The sequence below is a fragment of the Bactrocera latifrons genome, unplaced genomic scaffold (genome assembly GCF_001853355.1).
Source record: "Bactrocera latifrons isolate USDA-ARS-PBARC rearing strain unplaced genomic scaffold, ASM185335v1 scaffold_3, whole genome shotgun sequence".
Classification (NCBI taxonomy): domain Eukaryota; kingdom Metazoa; phylum Arthropoda; class Insecta; order Diptera; family Tephritidae; genus Bactrocera; species Bactrocera latifrons.
The window spans coordinates 3,627,385-3,644,825 of NW_017536629.1; the positions used below are offsets into that span (position 1 = coordinate 3,627,385).

At 36.4% G+C, this 17,441-nt stretch overlaps 1 protein-coding gene across 4 annotated transcripts in view; it reads right to left on the bottom strand.

Annotated features, from left to right (window-relative positions):
* Positions 1–17,441, bottom strand: part of LOC108970365 (protein single-minded) — a 47,436-nt gene that overhangs the window by 7,433 nt on the left and 22,562 nt on the right. For 2 of the 4 annotated variants that reach the window (XM_018935699.1, XM_018935698.1), the window contains exons 1-3: positions 5,697–5,780; positions 5,355–5,549; positions 846–1,012 (exon numbers count right to left, since the gene is read on the bottom strand). In XM_018935699.1, coding sequence (XP_018791244.1) covers positions 846–1,012; positions 5,355–5,549; positions 5,697–5,748 — 414 coding nt within the window. In that variant the 5' untranslated portion in view covers positions 5,749–5,780. Of the gene's footprint in view, positions 1–845; positions 1,013–5,354; positions 5,550–5,696; positions 5,781–17,441 lie in introns of those variants that run through there. The other 2 variants (XM_018935701.1, XM_018935700.1) reach the window with 1 other exon arrangement.

Sequence of the window (17,441 nt, forward strand, 5' to 3'; positions counted from 1 at the left end):
TGAACAAAGTCAAGAGCTGTTTCGATTTAGCCATGTCCAACTGTATATAAGGGAACTAGTCCCTCAGTTTTTGTGATAACAATCTGAAAATTTTCACTTGTGCTTTTCTCTCCAAAGCGCTATACCCTTGTAAAGAAAACTTCTTTATTTGAGAAATTCCACACAGTCCCTTATCTAAAGCAAGGCTACAATTTTCGAACAAATTATGCCGATCGGACCACTATGGCGTATAGCTGCCATGCATACCGACCTATCAAAATTAAGGAAAAGTCTTTTTATACCCTTTATGCTATAAGAAATGCACCTGTGAAGGGTATTAATAAAGTAATTATGCCAAAACTTCTAAAGTTGGTGCTATAAAATTTAACTTTTGCTATTTATGCTATTACAAATATAATTTTTTGCTTATTTTGCCCTGCTCAGAAATGCAAATTTGTGGAAACTGTAAAGGAGCATCTTCAGAACATAAAATTTGCATACTTGGGGCAAAGAAGAGGTTATGAAATCAAATTATGCGCATAAATAAAGCTTTTCAACGGTTTCTTTTACATATATCCTGCACAGTGTGTCGAACAATTATCATTTTATGGTTAAATTATTGTCTTCAAGCGAGGAAATAATGATATAAATTTAATCGTTATCTCAATTCTTTAAATTAATTAATGTTTTTTTCTTACTTTGCTGAGTTTTGGACCAAAAATATGCCAAATAAATTTTGTTTTCAATGATTTTATTTCAATTTTGATTCAATCAAAAAAATCTTATTTTCAATTTTAGATGAGTCTCTTTCTAAGCCTAATCCATGCTAGAAAGTTTCGAAATTAATGCAGCTAATGCAAGCTCACCTGACTGAGTCCCAGCTGTACGGATGCCGTTTCGGAGATGTACATAATTTTGCCATCCGGTGCCACAACAAATATGAAACCGTCCAATGTTTGCAGCAAATGTGAGCCAAGCTCCTTGATAGCGCCGCGTTGCATTGCCGGTGAAGTGCCCCACGCCTCGCCCAGACCTAAGTGAAAAAATTGATAAAACAGAAAAGAAAAAATATTATATAATACTGATAATGGCAAGAGAGAATACTAAAAAAATAAGGTACAATACAATACATACAACAACGACAACAAAGCAAAAAAGTCACTTTTAATGAGTACAAAAAGGTGCGACGTAAAACGTATGCCACAAGCACCAACCCATATGCGCCTCCCACCAACAGCACACTTCTCACGTCTCCGCAATGAAATTCTGCGAAACTTTGCTCTTACAATTTAACAATACATGATGACGTATAAATATTATTCCCAATTAAAGTCATCAGCACAGTGGGATGCAGCGGCAGGCTTTTGTGTCACAATTCAACGGGTGTTCTCAGTGTACACGCGACATTGCGGTGACAGCCACCGACAGCGGGAGAGGCGCAAAATCACAGCACAGCACAGCAACCAGCCACCGCCAGTATGTGAGCTGATGCTCAAAGGTAGACAGGTTCTCACAGGACAAACACCTGTCTCTTATACACATCTAGATGTGTATAAGAGACAGGTGTACACGCGACATTGCGGTGACAGCCACCGACAGCGGGAGAGGCGCAAAATCACAGCACAGCACAGCAACCAGCCACCGCCAGTATGTGAGCTGATGCTCAAAGGTAGACAGGTTCTCACAGGACAAACACTACTTTGTTATGAGAGGAGAAGGGGATGAGCAGTAGCAGCAGATACGAACCCATACCAAGTGGAAATGTGGCGGAAAATGAAGAAAGAGGTAAATAAAAACGGGGAAGATAGAAAAAACAAAAGTATTATGCCTTGTTTTTTTACGACGGAGCTGTTGTTGTTGTTGCGAAAACTGTTTTATTATAGCGGTGTAGTGTGTATAGGCATTGTTATAGTTAAAGCTGCTGCTCCTTGCGACTATTTGCTTGTTTCGCCTGATTTGAGTCATTTTCCGCTATGTTATTTTTGTTGCTGTGTGTTTCTTTTATTTCCACGACGAGCATTTCTGCTCAAGCATTATTGAAATAATTATTACAATAAAAAGGCACAAAGGAGGACGAAGCAAAAAGTAAGACAAAAAAATGTCTTCAAGTTGCATATTCACCCCCACTTGGCGGTAGCTTCCGCCCTTGTGATATATACACACATATACAAACATACACATATACATGTGGAACTTAAGAAAAGGAGGAAAAGGACGCAAGAAGTCTTGAAAAAGTGTTACATATGTATGTTTGAAAATCTTGTGCTTTGTTAGCGCACAAACTTTAGCTCAGCAGAATTCTTCCCCACTTTCAGCAAATTTGGGTGTGTGTGTGTGTGGGTGTATACTAACACTTGCATTACGAAACACTGTGCTGGTGTGTGTGATTTCCAAGTGTGCAATTATGTGGGCGTGTATTATATGATTGAGGGCATATTCTAACCGCTTTCCATCCGTTTTTTCTAAAATAGGCATATTTATGTTTTTAAAGATAAATATAATTTTTAAAAGCTAATTTCATTAAATTTATGGAATTTGGTTTTTCATGTCTTAAAAATTCATTTTTGTCCGAGATTCTTAGTATTTTTTGCAGGAGGGCTTACTTATGTTTCAAGGCATCCAAAAAAGTTACTCAATGGATTACATGGGCTTACGGGTTTCAAAAACTCTTAATTTTCATATTAAATTCTACAATACCTCTAAAATGTTTCCTTAACTTTCAGGTTGATCCGAGTAATAGTTTTGGAGATACAGCCTTGAGAACTTGAGCGCTTGAGGCTGGCTAGGCTAAGTGCGCGGTAATTAAACGCGTTTTTCTCGGAAATGTGTGTTTTGAAGTCGGTTGGCAAGATTTCTCGTGAACTATCCAACTGATCTTCATGATATTTTACAAAAGTCTTTGAGATACAATTCTTGAAGACGTGGAAGAATCTTTCTTTCTCACCGGGTCACCGGAAATGGCGTCTCAACGGCCGAGTTTAAAATTCAAAAATTTCAAAATTTCTTTGTTAATAGTGTGTATTTGTAATAATCGAAAATTCTAATAAAATATTTCTTTTTTATATAAAATAAAATTTCAAAAATACTGTTTTTCATCGTTGAAACCCATATAACCCCTTAAATCAATTACAAATGTTGACGCTTTAGCTTTTTTGTATCTTGCAACATTCCAGCTATAACCAACAGATCTTAAACCTATCCTCAGACTGCAAGCTATATTCAACATTAAGATTACATAAACCGTTTTGGTGAAAATGTTGTTGTAATCCCTATTCAAATATAATTCCAGACCTTTCCTATTGACCTGTATCAAGACTTTTTGACTATGATGTGAACCCTTACACTATAGTTATTTACGATCATACCACCGAGAGTATCTGTGACTCAATTCAATTAATGTTTTCTAAAAACAGGAAAATGCAATGGCTTTCACTTCATTGACTCCTTTCACACTAAGCCTGCGCTTGTGAAATCAAACCTCCCATAATTATAAATCTACAAAGAACATACTCAAGTATTACTTTAACCAACCAAGCTTTCCGCTCAATTTCCTTCCGTAAAAAATCCACTATGCGACTTTTACACTCCCAAGCATGAGATGTCCTGCTGCGCTTTGTAACAATTACGAGCGTATTAACTTCGCAGCGCTTGTATGTACATGCATACAAGCATATGTATATTTAACACATACACACACTCCCAGCATCGCATTAACACATCATTTGGCATAGCCGGCAGGAATTTACCCGCTTGTGGCGGCTCGTGGCGCACCGTGCTCGAGTACGCGTCGTCGCCCACCACCTATGATCCTGACGTGTGTCGCTGTCAAACGGTCAGCGAAAGCGGGCACAAAGCGAGACGTCATTGAGCTTTGACAAATTTTTTGTTGTTGTTTTAAGGTAGTACAATGCCGTATAACAGGCGCGCACCAATTGTTCCAATTATAGTTTAATGAAAACAACAACATACTTTCAATGATTGTTAGAAGCAAAACAAAATACTCGTAAAAATAATAATAATCGTGATTGGTACATAAAAGAGGCCAAACTTTCTTTATGTAAACTTAATTGAGGGTTCAAAACAAAGTTTTGCACACTTTGCAAGCGTCTACGACATGACAGCAGACGGCAGGGTAGACAATTCGCTTAGACGTGTTGGGAATAGCTTCTCATAGATGGAGATTAAGTGTAAGCAAACACTTGGAATGTGTTATTACTGGCGACTAGTCTTGTATCTATGCTTACGACTCGGCAACAATGATCAATCGAATATCGTGGCAAGGGTGAGCCGAAACCGTCTATCAATCGAAAATAGAATACCTATTTGAATTCTTAATAGATTGTTCTGACGAGTTCCACCCACTCGCATTGAAGATTTAAAAGTATGTTCAACATGCTAAAAGCATCCAGTGGCTGTCAAATCATAGTATCAAAACTTAGTGAATAACATTATTGAGACTAAAGTAATATCTGCTTAAATAATTACCGAAGAAGGAAAATGACAACAGTTCCTTGTACACCCTTTACCAAACCATGACTAAAACACCTTGGATCTTATACTTCTAGACATCCAATATGAAATAGCAGTAATAGAAATAAAGCATTTAAGCAGGCTTGTGCTATGTTTAAAGCGCTTTGTCAGTAGCTGAATTACAACTATCATAGCAGTCTAAGTGGGTTCCTCTATCAGCCATCTAATTTACACTAACCTAAACTCAGTGAATGCAATTTAAAACACATTCTCTCTACAAAACAACTCCCTATTTAGGAAATTAGATTTTCAGTTAAAGTTTGGTTCGAACACATAGTTTGAGTTGAAGAACATAACGGGCAAAAATCGACCCAAATTTTTTTGGCTTCAGTTCTACCATCAATTATTTTGGTCATCAAAAGTTTAGATTTTAAACCGATACATAAACGATAACTCGTTGATAGGTTACCTAGTTCATGTCTATTAATAAACTATGTAAATATTTAAATATTGATGTATTTTTATCCCTTGAGGTGGTCCTTGCCCAGAAGGAAAATTCGGAGACCTTATAAAGTATATACGTATATGTATATACATAAGTGATCTGAGTAAAGAGATGAATCGGTTTAGATATGTTCACTTCTTTCGCTCCCAAGAAAGCTGCTCATTTGTTGGAACCACTGATATCGGATCACCAATGCATTTAGCTGCCAAACAAGCTGTCCGATCAATACCAACTCCTTATATGGAAACCTGCTTTAATTGATAAGATATCTACCCGAAATACTTCAAATCGGGCTACTATAGCATACTATATAACTAACAATGTTTGTTGTTTTGTGGTTTCATATCTCCATAATAACATAAATATGCTTTCACATTTATGTTTCAGAGTCAATACTCACCATCGGGAAAGACTTGACGCATTTTCAGATACGATGTTGTTAATCTTATGATGGACGCTTTGTCCAACTGTGATGTAATTGCACTTGGTAGTGGTAGTAATTTGGCCAGTTCGAAGAATTCCGCATTTTCCTTTTCACGTCTAGTGCGAGCGGCATTTTTACTCTTCTCCTTCATGGCACAGGATTTAGCTAAGCCTGCAAACCGAAGCGTTAGAAAGCAATGTTATTAACAGTTTCTGCATTTTTTATTATAAAATATTAAAATTTATTATTAGAGATGAAAATTTCGGTAAACTATATATACATTTATTTTTGTTATTGTAAACGTTGAGCAACACGCACTTGTTAAACTGGGCCGATTGCGCTCGGTTAAAGTCTTTCGCTGAAATATCATTTTCGCAAACACACCGCTATATTACACTTATTACTATATTTCACTAGAATCTAATTGGCAAATTTATTGTCTGCCACTTTGCTAATTCTGCGGAACGTTCTTGACTGTCTTAAAACTAATTTGTAACTGTTTGGGATTAGAAAATGTGCCAGACTCTTAAGAAGTCGCACACTTGCACTTTTGAGTTTTTGAGTGAAATACCCAGAACAAGTGCATTTACCTGGCCGACACTGCAGCGGCTATTGGTCGTCATGCAACAACTACCTGTATGTACTATAGATTACAACAACATAGTTCACACGCCAGCAAGTGAAATTGTTTTTGCCAGTCAAACGCTCATTTTTATACTCCCATTCGTACATATGTAATTTTCATTCATTCTCAAAGTCAGGCCAATTGACTCCTGTGCAACATAATGGTGCGCATTATGTCCAATCCCCAAGCAATCCAACAAATCCGAGCCGACATTAGCCCATTCATGGATCTGCACTCGCCGCACCGTTTTTACCTGCGCCCGCTATTGATTGGCATTAGCAGCAGCAGCAGCAGCAGCAGCGGCGATTGCAAGTCGAACGTAAAATTTTATGAATGAATTCTGCACACAATACACACACACACACTTATGCGAGCATAGATATTAGATACAGATATGTCTTGTCTTGCATGGCGTGAAAGGTGCGCGTGTCTTCGTTGCGCTTGCATGGCTTTTGCTGCTTTTGTGGGCGTCTTGTTGTCTGCAAAATTTTTCTACCTCAAGCAAATTGCTTGTGGACAACAGGTTGTTCGCTATAAGTAAACGTGTACATTTGTACTTCTATGTGTAGAGTATAGAAAGCATGTGATTTGGCAAATATATATAAATGTTTGTTTTTGTTATTTTTGGCAGTTTATGCATAGGCGTGTAACAATAGCATCTAGGTACAGATAATTGACTTTTCCTGTAGATTTTTTGTTATGCATTCAAATTAATCTCACCATCAGTAATACAATGGTATTTTCGAGCTCCTGCGACTCTCATTTACTCACTTACAATTGCAGTTGGACATATATACTATTTACATACAAGTATATACATTTGTATATAGTATAAAAAATGTTTCCATTTCTTCCCTAAGACCACCAATGAGTATTGACAACTAACCTCGAACGTTTGGCATAAATATGTGAATTTCCCAGAAATTTCCCAATACAATTTCATAGCGTAACATTGTTGCTGTATATGTATGCATTTGCTTTATTGATTGACTTCACTTGCCGTACGTGATTTTAGTAAAATTTGCGAAATTCTTCATACGCCTCCGATTTCTATTTTTCTTAAAGGAGCAGATGTGCAATGTACGCTGGGCTTAGGGTTTACGGTAAATACTCGTATACATATATACATACATTGTATAGGTATGATTAATAATGTGCGCCAAAATGCAATTAAATTTCCAACAATTCCTATTAAAGTCATATTTATTCTGATGCAGGAGTTTTTAAAGGGATTTGGTAAATTAATCGTTCTTTTCCTTTGTAAATAGTTTGATCATAACTGAATTTAAATATTCCTTGACAAGTTGAAGGATCAATATATATAAGTAATGTAGGAAATTAATATATTCACAAAATATTTTTTGCACTAACAAAGTTCGCTATTAAAATGAGGCTAGTATAAAAAGGTATTTTAAAATCTTTCAATTTCCTTGATATTTTTATTTTACTATTATAGTATTCTTCAAATCAACTCTTATGCATAAAAATAGTTTTCTTCAACACTAATATAGTCCACGTTTGGCCCATATTATCTTTAGTAATTTTTAATTCGAATTAAAATATTTTTTCTATATAAAATATTGCGACTCTGTTTATACATTTTTTGTTCTACGACTCGAACAATTTCAGCTAATTTCCAATTTCTCAATTGTCTCAGAATTGTTATCGAATACTCCTATTTTTCTTCTAATAGGTGCATCGCTAGGAATTAACATATTGTCCAAACCTAGTGAGGGCCCGATTGTTGTTTGAATCCATTGAAATTTAGTAATGCTGAACCAATAAAGTTCTACAGAGTGATGATATTACAATCTACATATACTAACCATAACTTTTCATAACAATATGCCTGTTCAGATATTCATTCAGAATGTAGTCTATTTATAAAAACAACTCTAATAAAGCTCGAAGGTAATTCGTTAACAATATGGAGCCCGTGAGCATGATCTTGAGTTTGTAATTCCTATAACATATCCATTTACATATATGAGGCTTAAAGGAAAATAATTATGAAGAATGTGATTTATATGTTGATTTAAAATGATTTGCCGGTTTGAGAATAAAATTCAAGTTTTTAACGTTCAACAGCACGTACAAGCTCAATGTTTTGCCCATTGATCTTGAATACCAAAAAATAAAGAAAGTCGCAAATCCTATAAAGTATATATAACGGATTATCCAATAAGAGTTACGTTTTTTCAAAGATTTTAAAATACCTTTTCCGACGACTTGTCGCATTTTACGTCGAAATCTTAAATTGAAAGAACTGCAGTTGCTCGACATTCCCAAGCGACATCGCTTCGCTCTATGGACTCTTGAGAAGTTGCAAGAAGATCTGACGTTCTCGATGCAAATTTTGTTCAGCGATGCTGGCTCAATAGTTATGTAAACAAGGGAAATTGCCGCATTTGGGACGAAGAACAACCTGAAGAGATTCAAGAGCTGCCATTTCGTCCAGAATCCGGCCTTGGAGTAAAACATCATGAAAAAGGGAAACTCGAAATGGTTCACCCTTTATTATTTATTGTAAATATGGATATCTACGAATACTTTTGTTGTGAAAACTGAATTGCGTTGAAAATTTCAAAAAAGATCACAAATATACCTTCATAGACAGCAATTTATATCCAACCAATACCAGATATTGGCCTACAGATGTTTGATAAATAAACTCAGGGTCATAACAAGGCATCTATGAGTTCACATACATACATATGTCAGAAAAATATTGTGGTTTTTAGTTTTCTTAATTTAAATAATATACTTTCGGTCAGGTTAGGTCATTGGGTTGATCCAAAATCGTTGGATCTCACTTGAATAGATATTCGAGCTTGCCACAAATTTATTACGCCGATTTCTATCAATCACAGTCCCTTCGCTAAGTGTATCTAACGAGATATTTTAAGCTCAGTTTTGCAAAAGCTGAGCAATAAATCAGGAAGAGATATGTTGACTGCAACTCGCCTTCCTGCATACTGCTTTCGCAAAGACCGTCAGACAGAATATTAAGCCATACTACGTTGAAACCGTGCTCTGTCAGAACTGCAGCGAGATTGGCTTTGCTAAAAGCCAGAAGTTTGGAGGACCTCTTACGGTTCACCCTGGGTCATAAGGAATCTGCACAGACTCTGTTGTTGTAGAGCTAATTAAGAAGTTAATAAACTTTGGCTGAAAATGACAATAATAATTACAAATTTAATATTTTTATTTTGCTAAATAGCCAGCCGACAATGACATTTTCTAAAATACACTTCCTAGAGATTGGAATTAAATATCATAAAGAATGATATTAACTTAATTCAATAGATATGGATTACATGCATAAAAACTAACACATATAAGTCTAAATAAGAGAATTAATGAATACCACTAACAAATCCATGAAATTATTATGAAAATACCTACAAATATTACAAAAAATCGAATCTAACTCGCATATGTGCGTTGCGTTATTGTCCATAACATCCCATAAAAATAATACTAATTCGCTAAGTTATTGAACACTGCATTATGGCTGCGCTGTACCGGAATGGCATTTGCATTTTCATATGATTTGTACAAGTCTGGCAATTTGTTAGCCTTAATGTCCCTGCCACTTTTCCCGAGACCCTTTTTTACCGCACACGACATATATGAGTGCGTGTATGTAGGTACGACACTCAATAATAGTATCAAAGTACCGGCCAAACGACCTTAGGGAAGGGCATCACAAATCGCATCAAGCTTTAACAAATAAATAAATGTCTATGAAACGGCAAAAATAGGCCAGTTGGCAAAAGTTAATGTACGAATTCCGCACTCGCACACACACACACATGTTCACACATAACCTTAAAGCGATTAAATAAACATACATAAAGTGCGGCATGGAATCCAGTGAGCGGCGCACTTTTACTACGAACAACAGCAGTAGCAAATTGCACAACAACAACAATAATTGAGTGTTACCGGAAGAAGCATATTGTGCTCTTGCGGGTATCAGGAGCAACAGATTTCCTCAATGGTTTTAATCCTAAAGAGACGACGCGCACTAATCCGCCACTCGAATGCGCCGACATGTGCGCGGCAACGCCGATATCACCGCCACCACAATCAGGCGACAAAAAGCAGCAGGCCCAGCGACAGCAACACTAGCTCTAGTATATATCAGTATGGTTTCCGCAGTCTTTTAATAACACTCATCGTTCAACGCGTCGCTTTTGGCGCAGCGGCTTTTTCGGCGCTTCTTCCATCATCATTAGCTGTTGACATGCCAGACTTGCCGGCGGTGTGCGACTCACAAATTTTACGAGCAATTCATTTGGCGTTTAATCATTGAATGAACTGGAACGACTCTCTTCACTATTGATTGGCTATTGGATATAACGGAGTGTAAGTTTTTAGTAAATTGCAATTACGAAAAGGAAGAAAAAGTCCCTTGTGTTCGAAAGTTTTAAAAGCTCCGTTAAGGAAATGATAAGGTTAGGTCAAAGTTGGGGGGTAGTGCAGGCTTTCCAGATTTTAGATGCCAAAAAAAAATAATAACACAAATTCTATTCGATGGATTAAATGTTTTTTGGCGTCCAAAAATTATCCTGCTCCTGAATAGGTTTTAAAAAGTTTCAGATAAGGTTAGAAATCGGCACCTATTCGTGTAGATAGCAAGGTCAACTTGAATACTTGAAAAGAAATGATCTTATCCTTGTAAGTCTTTGTGCAATCTAACGACGAAATTTCGAGATAAGAAAATATAACCGAGTTTAGGTCATCAGAGATAAAAATTCGGATCTAATTCCAAGACATAACATCAGGAGAGGGTGAACCGGATACCGCAATCAATGACGATGGAGCAGACGTTCCATTGCCCAACCCAAATACGGTGGCGAAGAAGTAATGAGGTGCATAAGCTTTTTGTGGAATAAGGTCGGAAGAAAGCATGCCCGACGATTGGAATTTAAGTCGGGCATTTTGAATTTAAGTGTGCTCTGCACAATCCATAAAAAGGGATACCCCACAATCTGCGTCAACTACCATGGGATTAGCCTCCTCAACATCGCATATAAGATTCTATCAAGCATATTGTGTGAAAGATTAAAGCCCACCGTTAACAGTGAGCACATTGCTTCCTGCTTAGAAAATCAACATCTGACCAGATATTCACCATGCGCCAAATCTTGGAAAAGAACCGTGAAAAGAGGAACGACACACTCCACCTCGCTACACTTGGCATCTCCAATTGGCGCCAAACGGCGATAAGGAGAACGACCTGTTCAGGCTATAAAAATCCTCAACAAACATCAGCGCTATTAGTCATCTCTAACGGGTCGGTATTTCAAGAGGTTATTATTGAAAAAAAGCAGAAAAGAATTCAATTTCCAAATAGAAAGCTATTACTTTTGCTAGGAAGATTTAATAGCATCTTAATTGATTTCGAAAATTCTCAATAACTCCAAATCATAACAGAAACATAATAAAATCGCAATTCAAACACAATCAGAGTGTGTACATATGTGTGCATGTATTGCGCGACCATGAGACAGCAGAAATTAATAGAGCAATCACCAAATAAAAGAAAACGGAGAAGCAGCAAAATGAGCAATGACTAGCGGCTAAATTACGTTCGTCGCCCTGGGAAGTCTTTCATGTGCGAGTACCTATGAACCAACAAAAACACACCCATAAACGACTAGTCTTCGCTAGTATATAATATAGTATATCTATAGTTAATAGTTAAATTCACGCTCCGACTTTCCCACGGCAGCAGCAAAGTCAACACTTGCAAATGATCCTCGATTGAGGTCAAACACTTTGCTCTGAGCACTTGCCAATCAGTTGTGCCGAGACTACAGAAAGATAGCTACTAAGTGCCAACAAATGACTGAAGAAGCGAATCGACCGCGTTCAATGATGCGAACAAAGCGCACACCGCAGGAGCCATTTTTAATCAAATAAGAATGTTCTTGGCAATGACACGGTACTACCTAGATGCCTAACAAAAATCATAACTGTTTGCATTACATAGTGCAAACGACTGACTAACTAGAAAATTTGTCGAATTTTTTGAAAATTTTCTCACGCAAACCAACTTTCCTGGTTGCTGGCATGGCAGTGAAATGGGGATTTTCCGAAAATGGCGCACATATTGTGCGAAATTCACGTGTGGACGAGAAGTGCTCGTGACTTTTTGGAAATTTTCATACACACAACGTCCCAAAACACGGAAGGACATGCATAAACACACATATACGCCATTAGTTAGTACATATGTGCCGCTGCTAGCGTTCCTGCGCGATAATGTGGGAATGTCCTTCCTTAACGCTATGCGGAAGCATTAAAGTGTGAACACTCACACACGCATTTACCTGTAAACACTGCGTGGTCGAATGCAAAAGTTACATTCCCACGCCATACGAGTGAGTATCTTCAAGACCGAGCAGCACCGAGGCACCCGGGCGCACTATCTAAGATTAGGGCGCTCCCACTGTCCTTTCGCCACACTCAGTATGTGCAAACAAGTGAAGAAATTTCGGTAAGGCGCTGATTGCTGACATATGCACATACTAGAACATACGAGCATATGTAAATATGTGCGATAGCATACTCAAATGTGTGTAACATATGTGGCGAAAATGTGCGCAACCTGCCTCATGCACCGCTCGCACCTTCCTTGCGATCGCACAGTTTGTAGAAACTTCTGTGCGTTTTTGCAAGTGAAAAAATAAACAACATAACTGCGTAAGTGTTTGACATCCTTATTGTCACCACCGGTCTTGTGCGCACCCCCTAGCGGCTTATCGCTTCTGCTTCCTTTTATCGGCCGTTGCACGCTTGGGCTGCCCCCACCCACTGGTGGTTAATATGTCGGCTTAAAGCCCTTAAAGTAAACACCAGCGCAATCGGATATGGTGGCGGCCCGCCAAATTAACTTTTGTGGGTAAAATGGTTAATGAATATCCCTTGATGCGCTTGCTGAGTTCGCTTCCCATTCATTAACCCAATTACAATGCTAATGTGCGATATTCAATGGTATTAGCAGATGCTTTATTTTTATTGTTGTAAGAACACTAAAATGGCATTAAAATCAAGTTTTTGTGCTACGAATTAATTGTGTACAAAGAGGATATTTGCGCTTAAGCAAGCAATAAGATTAACAATCAAAGCAAATATAAAAAGCACTATTAAAGAATTTCGAACAAATAAATGGAAAGGGGGCATTCGGGGACAATTAATACTCATACTAAATGTTTGCTTGTGAAATCTTCATTTTGCACCCTGGACAGGGTATGAATATTAAATTTGCCACGACTTTAGCAACATTCGAAAGGAGATGTCGCCTTAAAAACTTTTCCTACGAAGAAGTGGCTCATTTGTCGAAACAGTTGATATCGGCCATACAAACTGAATAATCGGAATAAAGTGCGCGTATGAAAAGCCTTTTACTTTGATGATATATCTTCCAGAAATTTGACATGGATTGTTATCCAAGGCAACGGTGCAATCTTCAAAGAAATTCAGATCGAGTAGAAGTTACAAGTATTAGTTAAGTTTTGTTAGGATTACTGCAAGTACATATGTATAATCACATTTTTAACTTTAAAACTGAGTAAATTTTTGAATTTCAAAATAAAAGTTTAAGACACCGAAAGCTTTGTTCTTGTTGTTGTAACGAGTCCAAGTCAAAAAAAGTTCTGTTTCGACAGGGTCAGGCGAAAGGGAGAGGGGTGCCAGATGAGTGGGGTTGATGGGGCATGCAGGACATATGTTGGAAATGTCGGGGTCTATTCTGGATAAATTTAACTTGCACAGTATCCAGAACAAAGCTGCGCAAGAGTCTCTCTCGTTTCTCGTTGATATAGCACCGCACCGCGTGCACTCAACCGCTGACTACAATATAACACTAACATCATGAAAGACTTTAACAATTCTTAATGAACTGACATCAGGGGATAACACTGAAATCTTAATTATTTTCGCAGTAATCCGAGGTTTCACATAGAACAGATGCAGAACTAACACAAATTTTTAAAGCTTTTACAAGGATTATTTATTGAATCTTATGGTTCTATTCGATGTTAGATTCTATAAAATATTCATAACTTCTTTTGAAAAAATAGTAAAAAAAAAATGTCAGCAATAGTTTTGTCATTTATACGTACTTATTAGGGCGAACAAAACAAAAGTTTAATTTTTTTTGTTTTAGATACCATCAAAATAACGTAAAAGAAGAATATTCTTTTTTATTTATTCATTTATTTATTTAAGGATATACAAATTATGAATACTACCTGTATAATACAACAACCGTTGCGACAAGGAATTCGGCTGAGAAGAATATTCTTATTTTAGATGTTTATGCCTAGTTACAACGAAAACTATCTACAAAAAAAGTCTGCAAAATTTGTTTGCTAAATAGACTCGGTCAAAAATTTTTGAGCTTAAAATCCAACCTTAAATCGTAGAAGATAACTTTAAAATTTTTTGTAAAAAGTGCCTCAAAATCAAATACAAAATTATATTCTCCATTTTAAAAATGTTTACTTTTCAAAAACTTCCAGCAACTATAAAGCAATGCAAACTAATTTCCAACCAAATTAAAACTGTAAACAGAACAACAGTTCCGTCCGCATGTCCACTCACGCAAATCATATTTCTCTCTCTCCGCTACCCCCCAATGGTCGGAAGAGCATATTTATGCTGCTGTATGGGGCATAGGTATGTATGTGTGTGTGTGTGTGTATAATTTAAGGCTGTTAGCCAGGCTACACTTGGCGGGTAATGCAAGAGTATTTTCCAAAATAATTATGCTTGCTGTATTTGCGTTTGCCAAATAAATACAAACTACTGTTTATGAAATTTCCACTAACAATAATTCGTCAACAATGCAAATGCAAACTTTAATGTGTAATGTACGAGCACACACATATACAGAGGAAAACGGCCATGCCTTGAAATAGTCAAAGCTATTCGAAACTGAGAGGGTGTATGCGTGTGTGTATATGGGTGCGTGATTATGTGTAGGTATGTGTGTGTATGTAAGTGCAAACGGCATCGACAAATATACATCATAAATACCAAAAATCTCGAAAATATCACGTAAAATCGATCAGCAACAAAAACCGAATTGTTCAACAATGTAGCTACAATTTGTTTAGTAACAATAACAACAACACTGCAGGAGCAACAACAAAATGCAGTAAGGCCTTTAACAACAAGAACAACGTAAAGTAGTAACAACGGAACAGCAACGAGAAAAAAATGGAAAATGGAAGTGGTAATGATGTTGCATAAGGCTTGCGAACGAGTGAAGGAAAAATCTGATGGATTTACAAGCATTTGTACTTGTGTATGTTTATACTTGCATGCAAGATATGTACATACAACTGTATACATACATTTTCCATAATGACTCTATTTTACAAATTAATGACGATTATCAACACCTGGAAACTGTACGATCCGAGTAGCGTGTCTTATATAGCCCTTAACAGGAAAAGATCGATCTGGAACAAACATATTTGATTTAAATGATGCAGACTTTTTCTTCTTAAGAAGTTGCTCATTAGCGGAAACGTCGATATCGGACCACTATAGGATCTGCCATACATGCTGATCGATTAAAATTAAGACCTTCTCCGAAACAAATAAAAATTTTACAAGATACCTCCACGAAATTTGGCAGAAATTATTTGTCAAGTTAACACTACATTCTTTGAACAAATTTTTCAGATTTGTTGAGTATAACATGTAGCTGCCATGCAAACTGCCTTATTTAAATCAATGTAATGGTATTTTTATACCATTTTGAAGTTATTTTTTTTATTCAGTTGTTCGGTTGACACTGATTGATATTGCATTGCTCAAAGTCCCATTATTATCCTATATAAGGTAGAAGGTGAGTGATTTCTTTTTTCAAAACCTCGGTCAAGAACTGCACAAACTAAATCTAATTTAGATTATTTAACAGTTAACTTTTTGAATCTGTATAGCATAAAAACATATTTAACACTTTCGAAAACATTTCTATAAATATTTTACTTTTTTATAATGAGCCGACCATTATTAAGTTTTTTCTGCATATTCTGCACATATTTCTCGAAACAATGTACTACGAGGCGTTTAGTGTGATCAAAAATCGATTTTTGTAAGTTTAGGAGTTACATGGGTTTATAGGTTTCAAAACGTCCATTTTTTTATTGTCTTATTAAATTCTAAAACGCCTCTAGAATATAAATGTTGCGAATATTTTTATGAAATTTTATTACACCTATTTTTTCACTTTAGATGATCTTGTAAGAAGTTATCCTGCCAATGCGGGCGCATCTTTTTTCCGAGGGGTCACCGGAAATGGCATCGCAATAGCCGAGATTAAAATATTTTTTCACAAAAGTTTCACAGTTTCTTTGTTAATAGTGTATGTTTGTAACAATAAAAAGTTCTAGTAAATTATTTCATTTTTATTTGAAAAAAAAAAAAACTTTGAAAAAGGCCGTTTTTTAGCCGAAGGAACCCGTGTAATCCTTTAAAAATTACCAAAGTTTGGATAAAAGTCAATTTTTAAAAGCTCAAGCATTTTTTCTATTTTAATTTTTTTATCGACTATAATCTAGTTTACGGACCATATAATTTGGTAGAAACTGTTTCTTCCACGAAAAAGCCCGTAATCGGTATAGACATTCCAAAATTCACAGGGACAAATGTCCCCCTTACGTTTGAAAGCCTCATTCTCCATGTGGCATAGGTAGTTTAGCGATTACATACCTAAAGTAATTTGAATAAAGAGTCGAAGTGAAATGAAATGACTGTAATGACTTGTAACCAACTTTCTATATAAAATACATATATTAAAATTTAAACAAATTCTCAAAATAACCAACTAAAATTATTTTTCATCTGCAAAGTCAGCAGCTTTTTACTACTTCAACTTTTGAACTTATTGCTTTCATTGCGTTAAAATTACTCAATTTGTGAATATAATTTATAATAAACCCGAACTCTAAATTTTTCCTACCGGCTATGCAGTGTATAACCCATATTAGCATCAAAACACACATACAAAAGTAAGCCAGCGATAAAATGAACAGCAACGGTAGAACTATTTCTTCACCCACACACTCTCACATACTCAACACTCTTCACAGTTCACCCTCAACCATTGCAAACAGCGCAACAAAACACAAACAAAAAGAAATGGCTAAATACTTGCAGCATTACAAAGTCCCAAATGCATCGATATTTTTTATTATTTGCTTAGAGCTTCTATTAGTGAGAATGCATACATATATGGATGTATGTGTGTGCGTGTGCACATTTACGACTATTTGTTATTTTAAGCTTTGTTGGCGTTGTTGTTTTAGTTGCTACCGTGAACCAATGATTTCTACGTGATGTTTACATAAATTTCAATTCGTTGTTGCATTTGAACACAAATCAAGAGCAACAACAAATTCATATATGGGGAC